At 42.8% G+C, this 19,409-nt stretch overlaps 2 protein-coding genes across 2 annotated transcripts; one reads left to right on the forward strand and one right to left on the reverse strand.

The window, feature by feature from the left end:
* The first annotated feature begins 8,595 nt into the window (after nt 1-8,595).
* On the forward strand, nt 8,596-9,891 carry LOC131145910 (uncharacterized). Its single transcript, XM_058095086.1, has 3 exons — nt 8,596-9,131; nt 9,302-9,363; nt 9,479-9,891. The coding sequence occupies exons 1-3, from the start codon at nt 8,596-8,598 to the stop codon at nt 9,889-9,891; spliced, it is 1,011 nt and encodes a 336-aa protein (XP_057951069.1).
* A 5,913-nt stretch (nt 9,892-15,804) lies between these two features.
* LOC131146640 (probable inactive receptor kinase At1g48480) lies at nt 15,805-19,186 on the reverse strand. The gene is made up of 2 exons (XM_058096368.1): nt 17,564-19,186; nt 15,805-16,698 (listed from the first exon to the last, which is right to left on the reverse strand). The coding sequence occupies exons 1-2, from the start codon at nt 18,909-18,911 to the stop codon at nt 16,073-16,075; spliced, it is 1,974 nt and encodes a 657-aa protein (XP_057952351.1). The 5' UTR covers nt 18,912-19,186; the 3' UTR covers nt 15,805-16,072.
* Nucleotides 19,187-19,409: the final 223 nt, after the last annotated feature.

The raw sequence follows: 19,409 nt of genomic DNA on the forward strand, positions 1-19,409 counted from the left end.
ACTTGCAACTACAGTTCTCGCACATAATTATGTAAATGTTTATGCATATATTATATTCTTATTAACTCTTTATTAATTATTTTCTTAATAAAGCACTAGTCTTTGAATCACAATATCATTTAAAGCCTTGAAATTTTCTATAGATTAGTGCTTTGGTGCATATTAAATAATTCCCTGATGTGAAACATTATTGCAAAAATACTACATTCATGTTTGGTTTGTGTACTTCTTAAAATGATGTAGCTTGGGGCTTTAAAATTGTTTGTATGAGTACGATGGAAGCTCTATCCCATGTGCAATCTTGAATGATGAACACTGCTCTCTCTCTCTCCGTGCCCCCCCCCCCCCCCAAATTTTTTTTTTATTTCTCTTCTATTTATTTTTCTCTTCCATCCTTCTATTTTTCCCTCTTTTTCTCTTCTTGTTCTCTCCCTTTTTATTTTCTCTTTATTTTTTCTTTGTCATGTTTTTATGCGTACCATGTAATCTCTCTTAATTTCAAAGGTACCTTAGTTATGTTCTGAAAATTTGTTGTTAGAATTTGTTGATTTTGAATCTAACCTTTATTTCGACGAAAACTAAGTTACTTATTCATATTTCCAAAACATGGTTATGCATTAGGTCTTCTTATAAATTTTTCCTTGTTAACAGGGGTGAACCTAAGAACTTCTCGAAGTAGCCATGTAGCAATCCTAAGTTGTTTGGGGATCACTTTTCACCTCTCTATTCCCTACATTAATTTGGAAATTTATAACCAAATGGTAAATGAAGGAAATGGCCCTTACATGTTAAATATAAGTTGGGTCAAAATCACCTTGTACTTTGAGCTTTCCATAACAACATGATAATTCATAAGGATGGATATTTTATCTTGGTTGCTCCCTAGTAATGATTCGAAGAGCCATTATACCTAGAGGCCTTGTGGTTTCCCCAACCAACTCCTTGGATATGTGTAGCTCATCAAGGTTCAAGACCTTTCTTTCAAAAACCTCATAAAATCACACACGTGTCATGCTGCCATTGTTTATTAATTTTCATGTATCCTCATAGTCTTCAATGGCTAGAGAGACACTAATACATCATCCTAAGGAGAATGAATTCTATCACCATTAGAGAAAAAAATAATATCATCACTCTATGGCATGCTGGATACGACTTCTTCCACTAGCACTTTTAATATTTTACTCTTCTTGGCTATATTGTTATCTCCCCCTTATAAGCCTCCTAAGATGATATGAATGACTCCATCTATTAGTCTATTGTCTTAAGGTCAATCATCATCTCGAAATATCTATGTCTTCTCTTTTACCTACTAACCTCCCTAAAATCCTTTGCATTTCATGCCCTCAATCTAGTTTTAAAAGTCCTTACACTCACTTGAGTATGGTCCTTGTCGAACTCGTTGCACTTCTCTCAATTCCTCTTGTGAGAAGGTTTTCTCGTTATCAAGCTCTTGTAAAATTTGATCATGCTTGATCTGTATAATGATTTCTCTTTGAGGTGCATTCAAAGGGGTATAATTCTCAAATTTTTGAAGCAAATGCCAAGATAGGGTGGTGAGGCATCCATAGTTTTGCTCTTTCACTTATCTCTAATTAAGGTAAGAAAAATCATAGCAAGGGATCAAGGTCTAATTTTTCACTCATATAAACTATTATGACAATGTGATATGGATCCTTCATGTAACAACCTGCTACTTCTTTAACATTTTCTTTTTTCTATGTACATATAACGCAATTATCCTCTATCTGAAATACTACTGATAATACCCCCAAGCTCAAAGGAGCACTGAAGAAACTCTGTGCATCATACATATCTAAGCAGCGGTATACAAAAAATGGGGAACTACTACATACAATACCAGAAAACTACCATGTTCTCAAACATATTTACAATACCAAATACCTAGTGATGTCACTATAATTTGAAAGCTACCCCAAAACACTGGTATCTTATAAACACCTACCCTTCCAGCAAGGGCAGCACAAGACAACCTCTACCCGCGAGCTTGATCTGCTCGCCTAGCTAGATCTCCTGAAAAATAGAAAGTTACTGGGATGAGTCGACGACTCAATGTTCAGTAAGAGGAAATATGCTATTACTAGTGTGTGGCGGCTGAGTTACACATTTAAAATACTGAAATAATACTGATACTGTAATTTGAGTAAGCTGATAAACTGTATAGAATATATGAAATATAATTTAAAATATAGTTGTGTATCTGGGTTTACTATTTGAATGTGCTGCTAATATAATAATATAAACTATTGTTGTGAGATATATCTGTACATAGAAACTTCTGCTATACCCCAGGATCTGTATATCATGATATATCCCCTCATGATAGGGTTGTGTGGCCCGTAGGCTGGACTTACTCTGGTTGGCATACCAGGCAAGTCAATCTGAATCTCTAACATCCGCCAATCTGTATCAATCTAGCACACTACAATCACTCCGGGCAATCTCTAACCTCTAGCTCGTCTAACCGGCTACCTCAACCCAGCATATTGGGGAGACTGCAATCTCTCCTCGCACGGTTAGATGAAATCCACATACTATCTAAGTTATGTGCTTGCACGTGTCTGATATAGCAACGGTACCGTGCTCTGCTGTATATATCTATCTGTAATTTCCACAAGGATCTGATATCATATAATACTGTATACATATATAAATATATATTTATCTTGTTGCTTTTAACATGATTTCAAAACAACCATAATACTATAATTCTGTACTGTAAATACTGTAATATCTGAATAACATAACTGCAGCATCTTGATGCTATAATTGTATATATGACTATATAATTTGTCTATATAAACTGTCTGTAATATCTCTGATATCTGTGTATAATATCTGTAATATCTGTTTGAACTATCTGTAATATCTGTGTATAGTATCTGAAATATCTGTCTAAGTGTTATGGTTTAGAAATCACGTTATTCTGAGAAATACTATAAGTCTCATTTTATGCTGATAAACTGTATATTTGGGTATCTATAAAATTGTATAATCAATATACTATACTATAATAAACTCATGCCACACATTTGATTAATCAAAACCTCGTGCTTCATATATGTAATTTTACTAAAATAATAATACTTATGATATACTGGAAAATAAAATGATCATCATGCTTGTAAATATACATACATATTATGCTGATAAACATTCTAAAAATGTCCTAGCATATCATATTTCCCTTACCTAAATTCTGGAAAACCCCTACTGTACTCTGACCCTATACCCGCAGGGTTCCCTACTCAACATCTTGAAAACAACATCCCCCTGAACAAAATATCAGTATTTCTTTGCATACAACATTTCTCATAACTGTAGGGAAAACAAATACCGAATAAATTGTCTTACCCTGAAATTTGGATGATTTTTAAACCAACTCCACCAACGATCAGCTCTAGAAAACTTGCAGAGAACTTCACCAAGAGCGTCGTGGTGGCCTCAAATCTTCGATTTGGCAAGAAACGGAGCCGGGATTGAAGAGAGAAGGTGAGGGGAACGTTTTAAAGAGAGAGAGAGAGAGAGAGAGAGAGAGAGAGAGAGAGAGAGAGAGAGAGAGAGAATAGAGAGAGAGAGAGAGAGAGAGAGGGTGATTCTATGCTGAAAATTCCGTCAAAATCATATTTTAGAAGTAGTTATAGGCCCGGATTCGTTGACGAGTCCTTGAGAAATTTCGTCGATGAACCTACACCCCTCGTCTATGAGATTCAGGCTACTACAAACCCTCTCTTGGTATCTTCTCGTCGACGAGATCCTCATGTATCCTCGTCGACGAATCCCCTGTGTTCGTCTACGGGGCCCTGATTAATTTCTCGGTTTATTACACTTCAAGTCCATTGTATGAGCAATGTCGTGTTGGACATACTCATACAGTGGCTCATTTTCCCATTACTTCACTAAAAGCATCAACTACTAGGATTAAACCCATTGGATTCATGGTACCATATCATGAACTTATATCAAGCAAAGGATCCTCTCTTAGGGATCCTACTCATCCTCAAGTTTTCCTACAAAGATTACATCCATTTTTAAGGTATTTTTTGTTCTATCAAGCTCTTTTGGAGCTTGTAGTTAGGAGGGCACTTCCTAAATGATTATAAACCATTGACCACAAGTTATTTAGCTTTTCTCTTTGCCTTTAATTAGCCATGTTGTCCTCAATGCGTAACTTAAGAGTTCAAGTACTTTCTACCTTTAGATTGTGAGTACCCATTGAGCAATTTTTTCCAAATAAAGTGAGAACTTAGCCACCAATTTTTTTTGAACAAGACTGACATGCCCAAAATAGCCTAACCAATAAGAGTAGGTCAACACCTAGCCCACGCCTCCTCCGGGTCAAATGTTCCAACGAGCAATCAGCTCTAGCCCAATAAAGAGGAGGAGAGATCCATGCTAATGGCTTAAATAGTTGAGTGATGGGCGCAAATACTTTATGACCTGGGAGAGATTCATGCCCCCGCGCAATAAAGACGAATCAACCAAGGGTCAACTCGAGCCCCAATAAGAAGGGATTTAGGGAAGAGGCCAAGGTAAGTCATTCAACTCATTCTACTGTTGCATTCAGCCTCTCTAATAGAATTTTCCTTACTTAGGCATCGGAATCCACCTCGGGTCCTCCAAGCCTTTCTTCTCTTCCTTTTTAGGTCAGCGAAAGTCGAAAGAGCAACCCTACTAATTTTGCCCTTCAACAATTGACGCCGTATGTGGGAACCTACTTTTGAGAGGCAATCATATCTTGCTCTCGACTTTCCACATTCAGGCAATGCCGACCTCACACAGTTCTAGTTCCACCCCTGCTGCGAGAAAAGAATCGTTCCAGTCCTTCCACTCCACACCTGCACAACCATCGAGTGTTAGTAGAGAGGGATTCCTTGCTTTCCAAAAGGAAATGAAGGATATGCTCAACCAACTCTTACAATAAAAAAGTCAGGAAGGGCACGTCCTTAACAAATGGCAAGAGAGCCCAAGTACAGACAAAAAAGTTGACAAACCAAAGGAGAACGAGGAAAAAATCTACCTCAATAAGAAGGTAGAGGATGCAAACAGCGTGGATGTCAACCAACAAAGATCCACGAAGCTCGAAGAAAGGATCAAGAAAATAGATCACATAGAAAAGATGATGAAAGAGGGCAGAAACAAACCCTTCTACGGGGAAGCGTCCCTAAGGTCCTCAGAGCCGCCATTCAACAAAGAGATCATGGAGGCTCCACTGCCAAGTAGATTCAAGATGCCCACCTTCGAAAGGTACGAAGGTCTGTCTAACCCAAGTGATCATCTGGACACCTTTAAGATGCCGATGTAGTTGCAAGGTGCTCCAAGCGCTATCATGTGTCGAGCTTTTGCAACAACCCTTAAGGGTACTACCAGAGACTGGTACCGAACTTTGCGACCCGGATCAATTGGTTCCTTCTCAGGGATGGAACAAATGTTCATTGGCCACTTCCTTAGTAGCCGGAGAATTGCTAAAACAATAGGCCATCTCATGAGTATGGCGTAAGGAGAGCAGGAGACTCTAAAGAAATTCATGCACCGTTTCAACACGGTAACCCTAGAAATTTGCAACCTAGACATGGGGGTGGCTTTAGCAGCCTTGACAATGGCTCTTCAGCTCGAAAGTTTCTTATACTCTCTAGGGAAAAAGCCGCCGATGGATATGGGAGAGCTAATGGCTCGAGCACAGAAATACATCAACTTGGAGGAGATGATGGACATAAGAGGAAGTCGCATAGAACGGAAAAGGAAAAGTAGTAGCAGGGAGACGGGAGAACCCTATAGATCCGCGAAAATATAAGAGACTAGTACACTACACCCAAGCCCAAAGATAAGAGGGCAACCCAGTAAGTTCTCCACCTACACACCTCTGAATGTACCGCGCTCTAAATTACTGATGCAGATCAGAAAGAAGGACTATGTCTCGTGGCCCAAACCCATGCGAACACCTCTTCACAAGTGAAACATGTCTAAGTTCTGCGCATTCCATAGGGATCATGGTCATGACATAGAGGAATGCATCCAGTTGAAGAAAGAAATCGAAGCCCTAATAAGAAGGGGATACCTGTCAAAGTTTATAAAGAAAGAAGATCCACAAAGGGAACCTCTCGAGCAGAGGAGGCCCAACGTAAAAGAGAAGGAAGAGCAGGTCGTAGGGAAATTACAGTGATCTTCGGAGGATCCACTAGCAGAGGAGATAGTGGGGGTGCTCGCAAAAGATATGCTAAACAGGTGCTTTTGATGGAGAAGGGGAAAACAAGTAGCAAGCGAAACAAAAAAGATGACGACATAACCTTTGACAACGAAGATGAAGAAGGGGTACAACAGCCACATGATGATGTACTGGTGCTCTCCCTACTAGTGGCAAATTACAAAGTCAGACGCGTATTGATAGACAATGGGAGCTCAGAAAACATCATGTTCTGGTCGGGTCCTGGTTGGAATGAAAATCGGTAAGGAACGATTCAAGCCAGTCTCAACTCCCTTGGTCGGATTCGGTGGAGACATTGTTCACCCCTTGGGTACAATCATGCTACCGATGACAATGGGGACGACCCCACAACAAGTTACTATGCTGACAGAGTTTCTTGTGGTCGACTGAATTTCGGTGTACAATATCATATTGGGCCGCCCTTTCCTTAATGCAGTTCGAGCTGTAACGTCAACATTCCACATCAAAATCAAATTCCCTACACCACACAGGAGAGGGTTTGTCAAGGGAGATCAAGCAGCTGCTCGGAGCTGCTACGTAATGGCTCTGAAAGGAAAGATGGAGGCAAGAGAAACCCTAACGATGGAGGACCTAGAAGTAAGGGGCGAGTATCCTCAGATCAATACAGTGGATGAAGACATCATGCACATACCCCTAAAGGGCCACCAAGAGAGAAGTGTGCAGATCGGAAATCTCCTGCCAGACACCTTGAAAGCGGAACTGAGTGAACTGTTGAACGAATTTGCTGATGTGTTCGCTTGGTTGGCCGCAGACATGCCAAGCATTGATCCTGCAGTCATGAAGCATAGGTTGCAGGTCGACCCTAACCACCGACCTGTGAAATAGAAAAAAAGGAGTTTCGTAATGGAGCAGATCAAGATAATCGATGAGGAAGTGACGAAGCTGGTGCAAGCCAACTTCTTCAGGGAGGTAGACTACCCGGATTGGCTGAACAATGTGGTTCTAGTAAGGAAGCCGAACGAAAAATGGCGTACTTGCATAGACTTCACAAACCTGAATAAGGCGTGCCCAAAGGACAACTTTCCTCTCCCTCGAATCGACCAGCTGGTGGACTCGACCTCTAGGCACGAGCTCCTCAGCTTCATGGATGCCTACTCGGGATATAATCAAATCCCTATGAGTTGAGCGGACGAAGAAAAAACATCTTTTATCACGGAAAGGTGCCTGTATTGTTACTGGGTAATGCCTTTTGGGCTGAAAAATGCAGGAGTCATATACCAGAGATTGGTGAACAGGATCTTTAAAGATCAGCTCAAAAAAACAATGGAGGCGTACGTGGATGATATGCTGGTAAAAAGCTTGGAGGCGGGGAAGCACTGTAAAGACCTGAGGGAAACGTTTGAAATTCTTCGCCGGTACCAAATGAAATTGAACCCATCGAAGTGTGTGTTCAATGTTTCTGCAGGAAAGTTCCTTGGTTTTATGGTGACCCACAGAGGCATAGAAGCCAATCCGAACAAAATAAGAGCGCTGCTAGAAATGGAGGCTCTGCGGACGAAGAAGGAGATCCAAGTTTTGACAGGGAGGATAGCCTCCCTTAGTAGGTTTGTCTCCTGCTCAGGAGACAAAGACTTACCTTTCTTCAGAACACTAAGGAAGAAGGGAGGATTCGAATGGGGGGAGGAACAGGCCTAAGCCTTCAAACAACTCAAGCAGTACCTCAGTTCCCTACCCCTTTTAATGAAGGCAAAGACAGGAGAAGACCTCTACCTATATATAGCATCTACGAAAATGTCATCAGCTCGGTCTTGGTTTGGGAAGAAGGCAGGAGGCATCAGCCCATATACTATACTAGTAAGGTTCTGAGTGGAGCCGAAGAGAACTATTGTACGGCGAAAAAAGCGGCCTTCTCCATCATCTGTGTTGCATGAAAATTGAGGCCCTACTTTGCCCACAAGGTACATGTGTTAACAAACCTACCAATGAGACAGATTCTGCAGCGGCCAGAGAGTTCGGGAAGGATGACGAAGTGGTCAATTGAATTAAGTGAGTTCGACATACAATACCAACCAAGGCCCGCTGTCAAGGCCCAGGTGCTCGCTGACTTCATAGCCAAAAGACTCCCCGAGTCAGCTGCTAAGTCTTATGTATGGGCGCTACACGTTGATGGGTCATCTAACACGGCTGGAGGGGGAGCTGGATTCATCCTCCTAGTCCCGGACGGCAGTGAAACTCTTTTCGCACTAAAACTAGAGTTCTTGGCAACCAACAACGATGTGGAGTATGAAGCTCTGTTAGCAGGTCTACGCTTGGTAGAAGCACTAGGGGTGGCACAGATCAAGGTATCAAGTGATTCCCAGCTGGTGGTAGAATAGCTGAAAGGAGAATTTGAGGCTAGGGATCAAAAAATGAAGAAATATCTTTCTAAGGCCCAAGAATATGCAAAAGCGTTCGTTCATTTCGATATAGGACACCTACCAAGGGCCGAGAACAAAAAGGCTGATGCACTCGCGAAATTGGCCTCAGCAACCAGCTCGGAATGGAAGGACGCTATTTATCTAGAGCGGATAAGGAAACCCTCATATGAGGAGGATAACATTAACTCGTTGGAATCTGAAATCAGCAAGGAGGACTGGAGGGTGCCTCTATTCCTGTACCTCTGGGACGGATCCCTACCAGAGGACAACAAGGAATCTCAAAAAATAAGAAGGAATGCAGCAATATATACGCTAATAGGCCGAGAGCTATACAGACGATCCCTAACACTGCCATACCTTCGTTGTCTAAGCAATGAGGAAGGGAAATACGTACTAAGGGAAATCCACGAAGGAGTGTGCGGAAACCACCTTGCCAATAGGGCCTTAGCCCACAAAGCCATGCAGCAGGGATTTTACTGGCCCACGATGAAGAAAGACGCGCTCAAACTCATCAAACGATGCGACAGGTGACAGAGATGCGCAGCAGTACCACACGTACCATCTAATCTCCTCTCCCATCTTACCAGTCCCTACCCCTTCGCCCAGTGGGGAATAGATATCCTGGGACCTCTACCGCAGACAATTGGTCAAAGAAAGTTTTTGGTGGTAGCGATTGACTATTTCCCTAAGTGGGTAGAGGTCGAACCCCTAGCCACCATAACAGAGCGAAACATTACGCGCTTCGTGTGGACATCAGTGGTTTGCTAGTTCGGAATCCCATGGGCAATAGTTATCGACCATGAGAGGCAGTTTGACAACGAACGCTTCAAAAAGTTATGTTCAGACCTATCTATTAAACTTGTTTTTGCATCAGTGGCACACCCCCTAAGCAATGGACAGGTAGAGAACATGAACCGGACGATATTGCATGGTCTGAGGACACGACTCGAATCTATGCAAGGCAGGTGGACAGAGGAACTGTCGTCCATCATATGGGCATACCACACCACCAAAAAAGTGGCAATAGGGGAAACCCCATTCATGCTCATCTTTGGAGCAGAAGCAGTCATCCCAGCAGAAGTAGGGATCCCCTCCTGGCGAAGGCAATACTTTAACGAGCAAACCAACAATGAAAAGCTCAGATCTGAAATAGACTTGCTGGAGGAGAGACAGGATCAGGCTAGTCTAAAAGTTGCAGCATACCAACAGAGGGTAGCAAAATACTACAACAATCACGTCAGAGTGCGGAATTTCCAGCTCGGAGACTTGGTTATAAGGAAAAAGTGAAAAAACCCAACAGAGTCGGGGTCGCACAAGCTGAAGCCAAACTGGGAGGGTCCATATAGAGTTACAACCGAGATAAAGCCGAGGACATACAAGTTGGAGGATATAGAGGGGGAAAAGATTAATAATACATGGAACTCGGATATGTTAAAAAAAAAACTATTCTTGAGTGTTTCTTACAACGCAGTAATAAAAGTTCTGATTACAGCAATTGTACTACGTCAATAAAGTTTAAGAATATATATATATTACAAGTGAAGTTCCAGCTAACTAGCTTGCCTTGCTCCCCTCTCCAGCTTCCTCTTCCTCCCTATCTTTTTCCTCGTTCAGATCTTCCCCGGATTCGAGACTCTCGTTGCCATATCCGTGTGAGCTCACACCGTCCAGGGGAAGGTCAGGGTGCTTGGTTTTGACCTGCTCCCGACACCTCCTGAACCCCACCTTGTAAGCTTTGGAGGTGTCCATAACGAGTTGTATGGAGTCTTTATACTCCTTTACTATGGATCGGGAGGCATTAGCAGCAGCGGCAGCCACTTTGGCAGGTACCTCCTCCTTATGAATAAGCTCAATCTCATCTTGTAGGGCGCGCTCATGGATCTCGGCATCACGAAGTTCATTCTGAGCAACGACGTACTTTTCCCTAGCATCCAAGGTCTGCTGATACATCTCGGCAACCTTCTCTTCTTGGGCTAAGGCCATCGTCGCTAGCTGAGGAGAAGTACAAAGGGCAGAACAGATAGTAAAGCAATGTCTAAGGAGAAAAATAACCCAGCTGAAAAGTATACCTGGTAAGAGGTGTGGCGGATCTTCGCTAAAAGAGCATTAGGAAGAGAGCACTGAGCCTACACATAGTCTTCCACATGTACCGCCCGACGTAGAGCAGAGGCAAAATAGGTCGGCTTATGAAAGATTGCCTCAGTATAAGCTAGGGGGATCGGAGGAGGAGCAGCGATGTTCTAAGCAGCACGGGCTTCAGTATCACCTACAGCAGGTGCGTCCCTATGAGATGATTCTCCCTTGAGCTCCCTTCTCTTCTTCCTACTCCAACTCGCCCTCTGCTTCTTAGCTTCCCCCATGAGAGATTCATATCTGTTGAAGTCCATATCTGCAAAGACAGAGATAAAAGATAAAAATGCCAACAATAGAGGGAATATTCGAACACATATATAGAAATCAAAGGCGAGGTAAGACTTGGGGAAACGGGGCTGATCCCCCACTGCGCGAGGACACGCTCTTGGAGCAACTCCTCGTGAGGGACAATCCCCTGTTCGCCAAGGGTTTGCAGCTCTTTTAGGATGGCCTGCTCTTCGGGGGAAATTCTTGGAAGAAGGTAGTGCACCCGAACTACAAAAGAAAAAAAGGTCGAAAGGAAAACAAGTGAGTCAGCAGATAACCTACTTGCAGCCTTGCATAAAAAGGTAGAGAGGGATAGATAACGTTACCATCCAGAGGAGCAGACCAGACAAGAGAGCCCATATAGTTCAACTCCCTTGAGGCAAAGAAGTACTAGAACTTCCAATTATGTATGGAAGAACTGCCCGGCGTAAAAAGCTTATAACCTGGTAAAGAGTTGAAATAATACAACTCTTTCTCTGCAGAGTGCGTTCGCATCTGGAAGCAACTCCTAAAGAGAGAAACTGTAGGCTGATGGCCCAGACGAAGCAGAAGGACGACAAAACAGGTGAGCGAGAGGTAGGAGTTTAGAACCAATTGGGAGGGCACTATTCGGTAAAATTGTAATACATTAGAGATAAAGGGGGAAAAAGGGAGCCTAAGACCCAAGTCCAAGTAATCCGTATACAGGTAGAGCTCCTCGAAACCCGGATCAAGGGTTGATTCTGAAACAGAGGGTAACCTAACAGTAATACTCTAGGGGATGGCAAAAAAAAAAAAACAAACATTCTGCAGATCGAAGGGGGTGAGGTCGCAATGAGCACTCCTCACTATAGTAGGAGCCCACAAAGGCTGCGAGGAAGACTCCATCAAGAACACAAAGAGTGAACGAAACAAAACCTTTACAAACGAATCAAATGAGAGAGCCCCTAGCAAAAACAAGGAAGGAAAGATGCCAAAACATATCAAACCAGTAAAATTTTGCGTGAAAACAGTAAAGCTACCATACAAGAAAAGATCAAACAGACAAAATGAACGCAAGAACAGTGAAGAACAACAAAACAAACATGCAATTGAAAGGGAGAGCGTACCTAACAACAAGTAGGGGGCCTTTAGACTGAAGATGAAAAAAGAATGAGGGGGTCTGACCTTTATAAAGAGAGGGCAGCACGAATTCCCAAGGAAGCAAGAATCTCAAAAACTCTGGTCTACAGAAAAAGGATTGCGTCTCGAGAGAGAGAAAAGACACAGAGAATCCATGTACGTACAGAAAATCATTGACACGTGCACAGTCGTGGCTTCCCGAGGACAGACGGCGCCTCGAAAGGACCACGTCGCCTAAAAAATAGCGTCAGATCGACAACCCATAAATGAGAATGTTTCATTTAAGCCACTTCCCAAGGTACGACACATTTAAACATGCATTTATCACATTTCCGCAAGATAGACAGGATGGTGACGACGCCTTAGAAAAAGGGTTAGATTGAAACCCTTAATAAATGAGCACGACTCACTAGGCGCAGAGGCCAAACTGACGCACATGACTCGTAAGACCAAAAACAGCCCAGCAGATAAGCACGACTCATTAAGCATTAAAGGCCCAAACTGATGAGCACGACTTGTAAGGCCAAAACCAGCCCAATAGATGAGCACGACTCATTAGGCACAGAGGCCAAACTGACGAGCACGACTCGGAAGACCAAAAACAACCCAGTAGATGAGCACAACTCATTAAGCATCAAAGACTCAAATGACGAGTACGACTCATAAGGCCAAAAATAGCTCAGCGGATGAGTACGACTCATCAGGCATAGAGGCCAAACTGACGAGCAGGACTCAAAAGGCCAAAGCCCAGCAGATGAGCACGACTCAGTAGGCATAAAAGGCCACGAAGCAGCTCGGTAATATTAGGTCGGCAAAATTCGCTCCATGAATTAGTTCGGCAAGAATTGCTTGGCAAGCCCTACCCCGAAAAATTGCTCCACGAAGCTGCTTCGTAAAATCAGTTCAGAACATCAGCTCGGAACATGAGCTCGAAACATGAGCTTGAAAAATGTCCTCCACCACTCAGCTCGAAACATGAGCTCAGAAAATGTTCTCCACCACTCAGTTCGGAACATCAACTCAGAACATAAGCTCGGAAAATGTCCTCCACTACTCAGTTCGGAACATAAGTTCGGAAAATGTCCTCTACCACTCAGTTCGGAACATGAGCTAGAAAAATGTTCTCCGCCACTCAGTTCAGAACATCAGCACGGAACATGAGCTCGGAAAATGTCCTCCACCACTCAGCTCGGAACATGAGTTCAGAAAATTTCCTCTACCACTCAGCTCGGAACATGAGGTCGGAAAATGTTCTCCACCACTCAGCTCGGAACATGAGCTCAGAAAATGTCCTCCACCACTCAGTTCGGAACATCAGCTTAGAAAATGCTCTCCACCTCAACTCGGCAAATTAGTTTGGAACTTTTAAAAAAAAAAAAAAAAAGGAAAGGTGGAGGAGCATTATACATATACATCTGGGGACTAGGAGTGCAGATATAGCAATTTTTCAAAATTCCGTCCAAAAATTTGAAACTGAGGGGGGGGACAACTGATACGCCCAAAATAGCCTAGCCAATAAGAGCATGTCAACACCTGGCCCACGCCTCCTTCGGGTCAAATGTTCCAATGAGCAATCAGCTCCAACCCAATAAAGAGGAGGAAAGATCCACGCCAACGACTTAAATAGTCGAGTGATGGGTGCAAACACTTTATGACCTGAGAGCGATTCACGCCCCGCGCAATAAAGGTGAATCAACCAAGGGTCAACTCGAGCCCCTATAAGAAGGGATCTAGGGAAAAGGTTAGGGTAAGTCATTCAACTCATTCTACTGTTGCATTCAGCCTCTCTAATAGCATTTTCCGTACTTAGGCATCGGAGTGATCCCCCGGAGTCCACCCCGGGTCCTCCAAGCCTTTCTTTTCTTTCTTTTCAGGTCCGCAGAAGTCGAATGAGCAACCCTGCTAATTTTGCCCTGCAACAAAGACGAATGACACACATTCATCATGCTACAATTATATCCTAATAAGGGAGGAGAAGGTAGGGAAACAAGTGAGTCCTTATTTATATGGTTTTCTAGCTTTTGATCAGCTTTGGGTGTCAATTTTCTAATTCTAACTATGGCTCTTATTTGTTCCATTCAACAATCCATTTATGTAGGTTATGGAATATAAGATTAGGCAAACTAACTTAGTTGTCCTCCTTCGTGATTGAGTTGTAACCCACAAGTAATAAAAAATATACTTGGGTGAGAAGTAACATTGCATGTTGGTCTTACCTTTCCTTCTTGGTTGTTCATCTTTTTATAGAAAGAGGTATATTGTTTCCTCTTTCTAAGCTATAATAGGGGAAGATAGTTAGTTGAATGGGTAGTTAAGACTACTTGGACAAGTCATAGCTTGTGTAGTTTCCTTCACCTTTTTTGAGCATTCTTAATGGTGACCATAGCAGGTTGCAACTATTTTGGGCAGTTGGTTTTCCTCATTTATAGACAATTTCTTCCTCATTTCCTGCTCTGCAAAATTCAATCAACTAATGCACTTCATTGTATTGTTGAGGCACAGAGCCGTTAAAAAATACGATTTAAATTCCTTTCATTGTTTTTAAAGTTGATAATTTCCTCATCAAAATGAAAATCCTAAATATTCTTCTCATACATTATTCCAAGATTGTAACGCAAGTGTCTTTTTCTTCCCATTTTTCTTGTACATGAGAAAATTTCAAATTCTCTTGAGGCCTAGGATGCTAGAAAGTTGAACAAGATCAAGAACAAAGTGTCAGACCTTAAACACCCTGAACCCAGTGGGCTTGGACCACCATAAAGCCATTATCATCATGCCCTGTCGACTGTCACCCATCTTTTTGAATTCTCAGAGACTTTACAGAAATCCTCACAAGTACTTCCCACAACCACTCCCAGAAACTTGAAAATTCATCAAGCATGTTGTTGCAGAGACTTTTTTTTAGGTCACATGGCTGGATGCTTGGCTGTCCTTCCCCTCCCTTCCCTCTGTCAGATCACACAATTTTTATCTCCTCATCTCTAATGCTATCCTTACAGCATCATTTTCACTTTGAAAAAAATAAAAACTCAAATTTGACCCTTGTGTAAATATTTTTTTATTACATATTCACGATTACAATGTAATGATTTCCCTAGCTTTACATAATCATTTCACATAATCATGACATGTGCCCCTTAAAAACAGAGTCCAGTGCACAAAGTTCCACATAGTCATAGTATGTGCTCATGCATAAAAAAAATTAGGCGTCTGTAGGGGTAAAAAAATAGAATAAATTACACGAGTCCCCAAATTTCGCTGATTTCACTTAATAAAGCTTAAGTTGTGACAACATATTGCCTTTTGTAATATAGATTTTTAGGATATGGCACGTGTTCAAATTGTTGGGCTGGCCAACATATGATATTTACCTCAACCTCGCGTGGATGTATTGCTTTAAAGATCCACGAGCCATTGCTACGAGCTACGAGAGTAGATACATCTTCGTCTTCAGCGAGGTAGAGGCTTCCCATCTGAATCCAACCCACCCACTGCAACAGAAGAAAGATGTGGGGGGTACTGGTCCAACTAAAGAAACATCACAACCAAAATATCCACTGCTCAATGCTTACCAGACATCCCAATCTCAAAAGATCAAAAGTTGTGTCAAAAGCAAAAGCAAAGCAAAGCAAAGCAAAAGCAAAAGCAAAAGTAAAACATAGTAATCACAGCAACCATGATCCACCCAACAATAACAAATTGGACAGATAATCAGCCCCATAGAATTGAGAAAGAGGGGGGAAGGGGGGGAGAAGATGGGGAAAAAAAAAGGCTGCTCAAAGGAAAACAGGAAGGAGCAAGAACAGTAAATTCTACATGAAAGAAATTTAGGCACAGAAAACAATCATAAAAAATTTAAGAAAGAGAAAGCAATTCATCATGCTAAAGATGAATGATAAAATGATGATGATGCTTCTTCAATAGTTCAATCCATATACATGAAAATGGATGGTGCCCAATCAACCCACTAGGAAGAAGCATCATCCGCATCATTGACTGCATCGATCTGAGGGTCACTTTCTTCTCCCAGGCTAGAACGACGGAGCTCTGTGATCTGCCTACTCACTTCAGACATTGATGGCCGTTTATCGGGATACTGCGCAGCACAGTTTATAGCAAGCTGCAAAAGCTGAACCATCTCCTCCTCCACATTCTGGTACTTGAGGAGCTCAAGATCGAAAACCTCAGAAGTCCACTCCTCTCGAACTACAGACTGCACCCACCTTGGAAGGTCAATCCCTTCCTCGTTTAAGAAGGCTTGGGAAGGGGCTTTACCAGTTAGAAGCTCCAAAAGCAAGACGCCAAAGCTATAGACATCAGCCTTTTGGGAAACCTTGCGTGGGTCAGTCACCTCCGGAGCACGGTAACCAGGGACTCGATTAGGTGAGGATGGGGGTCCAACGAGGAGAGCTAGGCCGAAGTCCGATACACGGGCATCATAGGATGTGTTGAGGAGAACATTGGATGATTTGATGTTTCCATGTGAAATGTTGGGGCCTTGTGAGTGCAGGTGTGCAATGCCACGGGCAGCTCCAAGGGCAACACGGGATCTGATTTCCCAATTCAATGGAGTCCTGCCCGCTACCTTGTTTCCTGCAAAGATGTAAGTGACAAGATGATAAAGACAAGCTTCTGAGGCAAAATAGCTGGATGCAAGTGACACACGTTAAGACAAGCATTTCAGGCAAAATAGTTTAGTTCTGCTGGTGCTCCAACCGTCTGTTTATGTGGCTTTAGAATAAAGAACACTTGCAACGAGTTTGCTGTAACATTTTTCTTACTAAATAAAACCAGTTAATGATTGAAAAATATTCACTTGGTTAAACAAAGGCAGTAAACAGTATGGCAAACAAGCTCTTCCCTACTAGTATTTCAGGGATACTAAAGAACAAAACAACTTCATCTATACAAACCAGATCACTGCACGAGTACAAGGAAAATTAAACACCATATACAATGAATTGGGAAAATTTATAGAGAAACAATGACAAATTACAATATTTTCCATTCATTAAATCATAGCTCTTAGTTGACCAGAAAGAACAACAAAATCAAAGCAGACCCACGACCAACAAGTGCAAGGGAAGAAGGAAACAGTAAGAAAAATATTGCCTCGTGTGTTTTTGTAGATGCAATAAAATGTCGGTGCACAAGGTAAACGCAAAACAAAAATAAGAACAATAAAGAGAAAACAAGACAATTGAAGGCATAATTCAGCCTGTTAATTACATTAGTATTGGAATTTGAGTAAAACAAGATCATCCCTAGAACAAAGAGGCAAGAGCAAACAAAAAAGTAACTTAAACGGGGGGAAAGAATAGGCATCTGCAAGAGATTGTAGACACGATAGCATTCCATAATCAAAGCGAAAAATTTGAAGAAGTAAATCTACAACTACAAGCAATCTAAAAGGCAAACATTATATAGGCAAAAAGGAAGCATAAGGAGAAAGGCTCACCATGCAAGAGTGCAGATAAACTCCCTATGGGCATGTAATCATAGACAAGAAGCTTCTCATCCCTGCTGTAGTAGTATGCCCTGAGAGGGACCAGATTCTCATGATTCATCTGTCCGACCAGTTCGATCTTTTCCCTGAATTCTCTCTCTGAAAGGGTTACATCCCTCAGCCTCTTCACAGCCACCACCATGCCAACCTCTAAAACTGCTTTGTACGCAGTCCCAAATGTCCCCTTCCCCAAAACCTCCGCCGAAGCTCTCAACAGATCCTCCAAATCGAAAACCCGAGGCGCATTGCCGAAGAACACAAGCTTCTTAGCCCCTCCATTGGTAGAATCCCCCTTCCCATTTGCCGACATTGCAGCCGCTGCTGCGGCGGCCACTGAATACTCATTACTCAATCCACCGTTCTCAGCTTCCCCAATAGGCTTATCGCCCGGAATCTCCACTTCGCTTTGCTTAATTGTAGCAGTATCCACCGACCTTGTCCTGGTACTCTTCTTCCGACAGAAAACGAGCAAAATTACAACAATTAAAGCAAAAACTACTACGCATGCGATCACAATTCCAGCAATGGCTGCTCCAGACAACTTTTTCTTCCCATTCTTCTTAATGTCATTTAAACCCAGGGACTTCGGAGATGCTGCCGGCTCAGACCCATTTGAAGAACAAGACTCAAGAGGGCGACCGCAGAGAGAATTCCCCAAAAACGCACTCACAGGCAATGTTCTAAGAGTCGCCGGTACACTACCATTTAACTGATTGTAAGACACATTGAACTGCTCCAGATTTGGGAATTTCAACTCCGGTATAGACCCAACAAGTCCATTATTCTCCAAAAATAACGTTCTCAACCTAGTGAGATTGTTGAAACCAGACGAGATCTCCCCTGAAAAGTTGTTCCAGGCAAGATTAAGGCGAACAAGATCACGAAGACCGAACAGCATTGTCGGAATCTCGCCGGAAAATCGATTACCCTGCAAGTAAAGATTCCGGAGGTAGGTGCAGCTGGAGAGGTCCTGCGGCAGCCGACCGGACAAGGCGTTGAAGCGGAGACTGAGAGTACGGAGTCGGGTAAGATTGCCGACAATGCCCGGCGGAACCTCTCCGGCGAGGGCGAAGCCAGGGAGGCGCAGGATGGTCACGCGGCCGTCCTCGCAGCGGACCCCAGCCCACGCGCAGGGACTGGGCTGCGTCACGTTCCAGAGAGTAGTGCGGCCGCGCATGGCAGCGCGTAGGGCCAGGAGGGCGGCCCTGTCGGAGGCCAGATCTGAGTCTCCGGCCGGGAGCAGCGGGAAAAGCAATGACAGAAAGAGGAGAGAAAAATGAAAACAGCGTTGAGACCCCATTGGGTAGCTCTGGCGAAACCCGCTTCGTGTGTGCCGTGTAGAGACTAATGGAGTGAGGGATTTCGTATGCTTTCTATTTTGTCAGCATTTGTTTGAGGATTGAAGGATTCGTGAGAGACGGCGACGGAGACATGGGTAGACGACGGTCGCTGCACTGCGCTTTCTCCCGCATTGCATCCCACTGCGCCGTTTAAGAGAGAGAGAGAGAGAGTCCAGCCCTAGCTGGACTGCGAGGTCGTTGATATTATCTTTATTTTGTATTTTTTATATTTTATATTTTCTATTTTCTATTGTCATTATATTTATAACTCAGTTATAGGCTTTTTTGTACGGTTAATTGAAAATAATAAATAATTTTATGCAGTTTGTATAGCTTTTCAATAAATGTGATTGGTCCAATATAGAGCTGATTGATAATCTTCATTTATCATAGTTCTTGACTTGGTTGAGTGCAATCAGAATAATTTATCATTTCAAAAAAGTAGAGGTGCCAGTTTT

Source organism: Malania oleifera, chromosome 13 (genome assembly GCF_029873635.1).
Source record: "Malania oleifera isolate guangnan ecotype guangnan chromosome 13, ASM2987363v1, whole genome shotgun sequence".
In the NCBI taxonomy this organism is placed as follows: domain Eukaryota; kingdom Viridiplantae; phylum Streptophyta; class Magnoliopsida; order Santalales; family Ximeniaceae; genus Malania; species Malania oleifera.

Bases quoted from the DNA above. Each gene is read 5' to 3' on its own strand.
- LOC131145910 (XM_058095086.1), top strand. From the start codon at position 8,596: ATGAAGAAATATCTTTCTAAGGCCCAAGAATATGCAAAAGCGTTCGTT. The intron at 9,132-9,301 runs GTGACAGAGATG...CTAAGTGGGTAG, and splicing joins CTCATCAAACGATGCGACAG to AGGTCGAACCCCTAGCCACC. The intron at 9,364-9,478 runs GTTTGCTAGTTC...TTTTTGCATCAG, and splicing joins GCTTCGTGTGGACATCAGTG to TGGCACACCCCCTAAGCAAT.
- LOC131146640 (XM_058096368.1), bottom strand. From the start codon at position 18,911: ATGGGGTCTCAACGCTGTTTTCATTTTTCTCTCCTCTTTCTGTCATTG. The intron at 16,699-17,563 runs GTGAGCCTTTCT...ACATCTTTGCAG, and splicing joins TTTATCTGCACTCTTGCATG to GAAACAAGGTAGCGGGCAGG.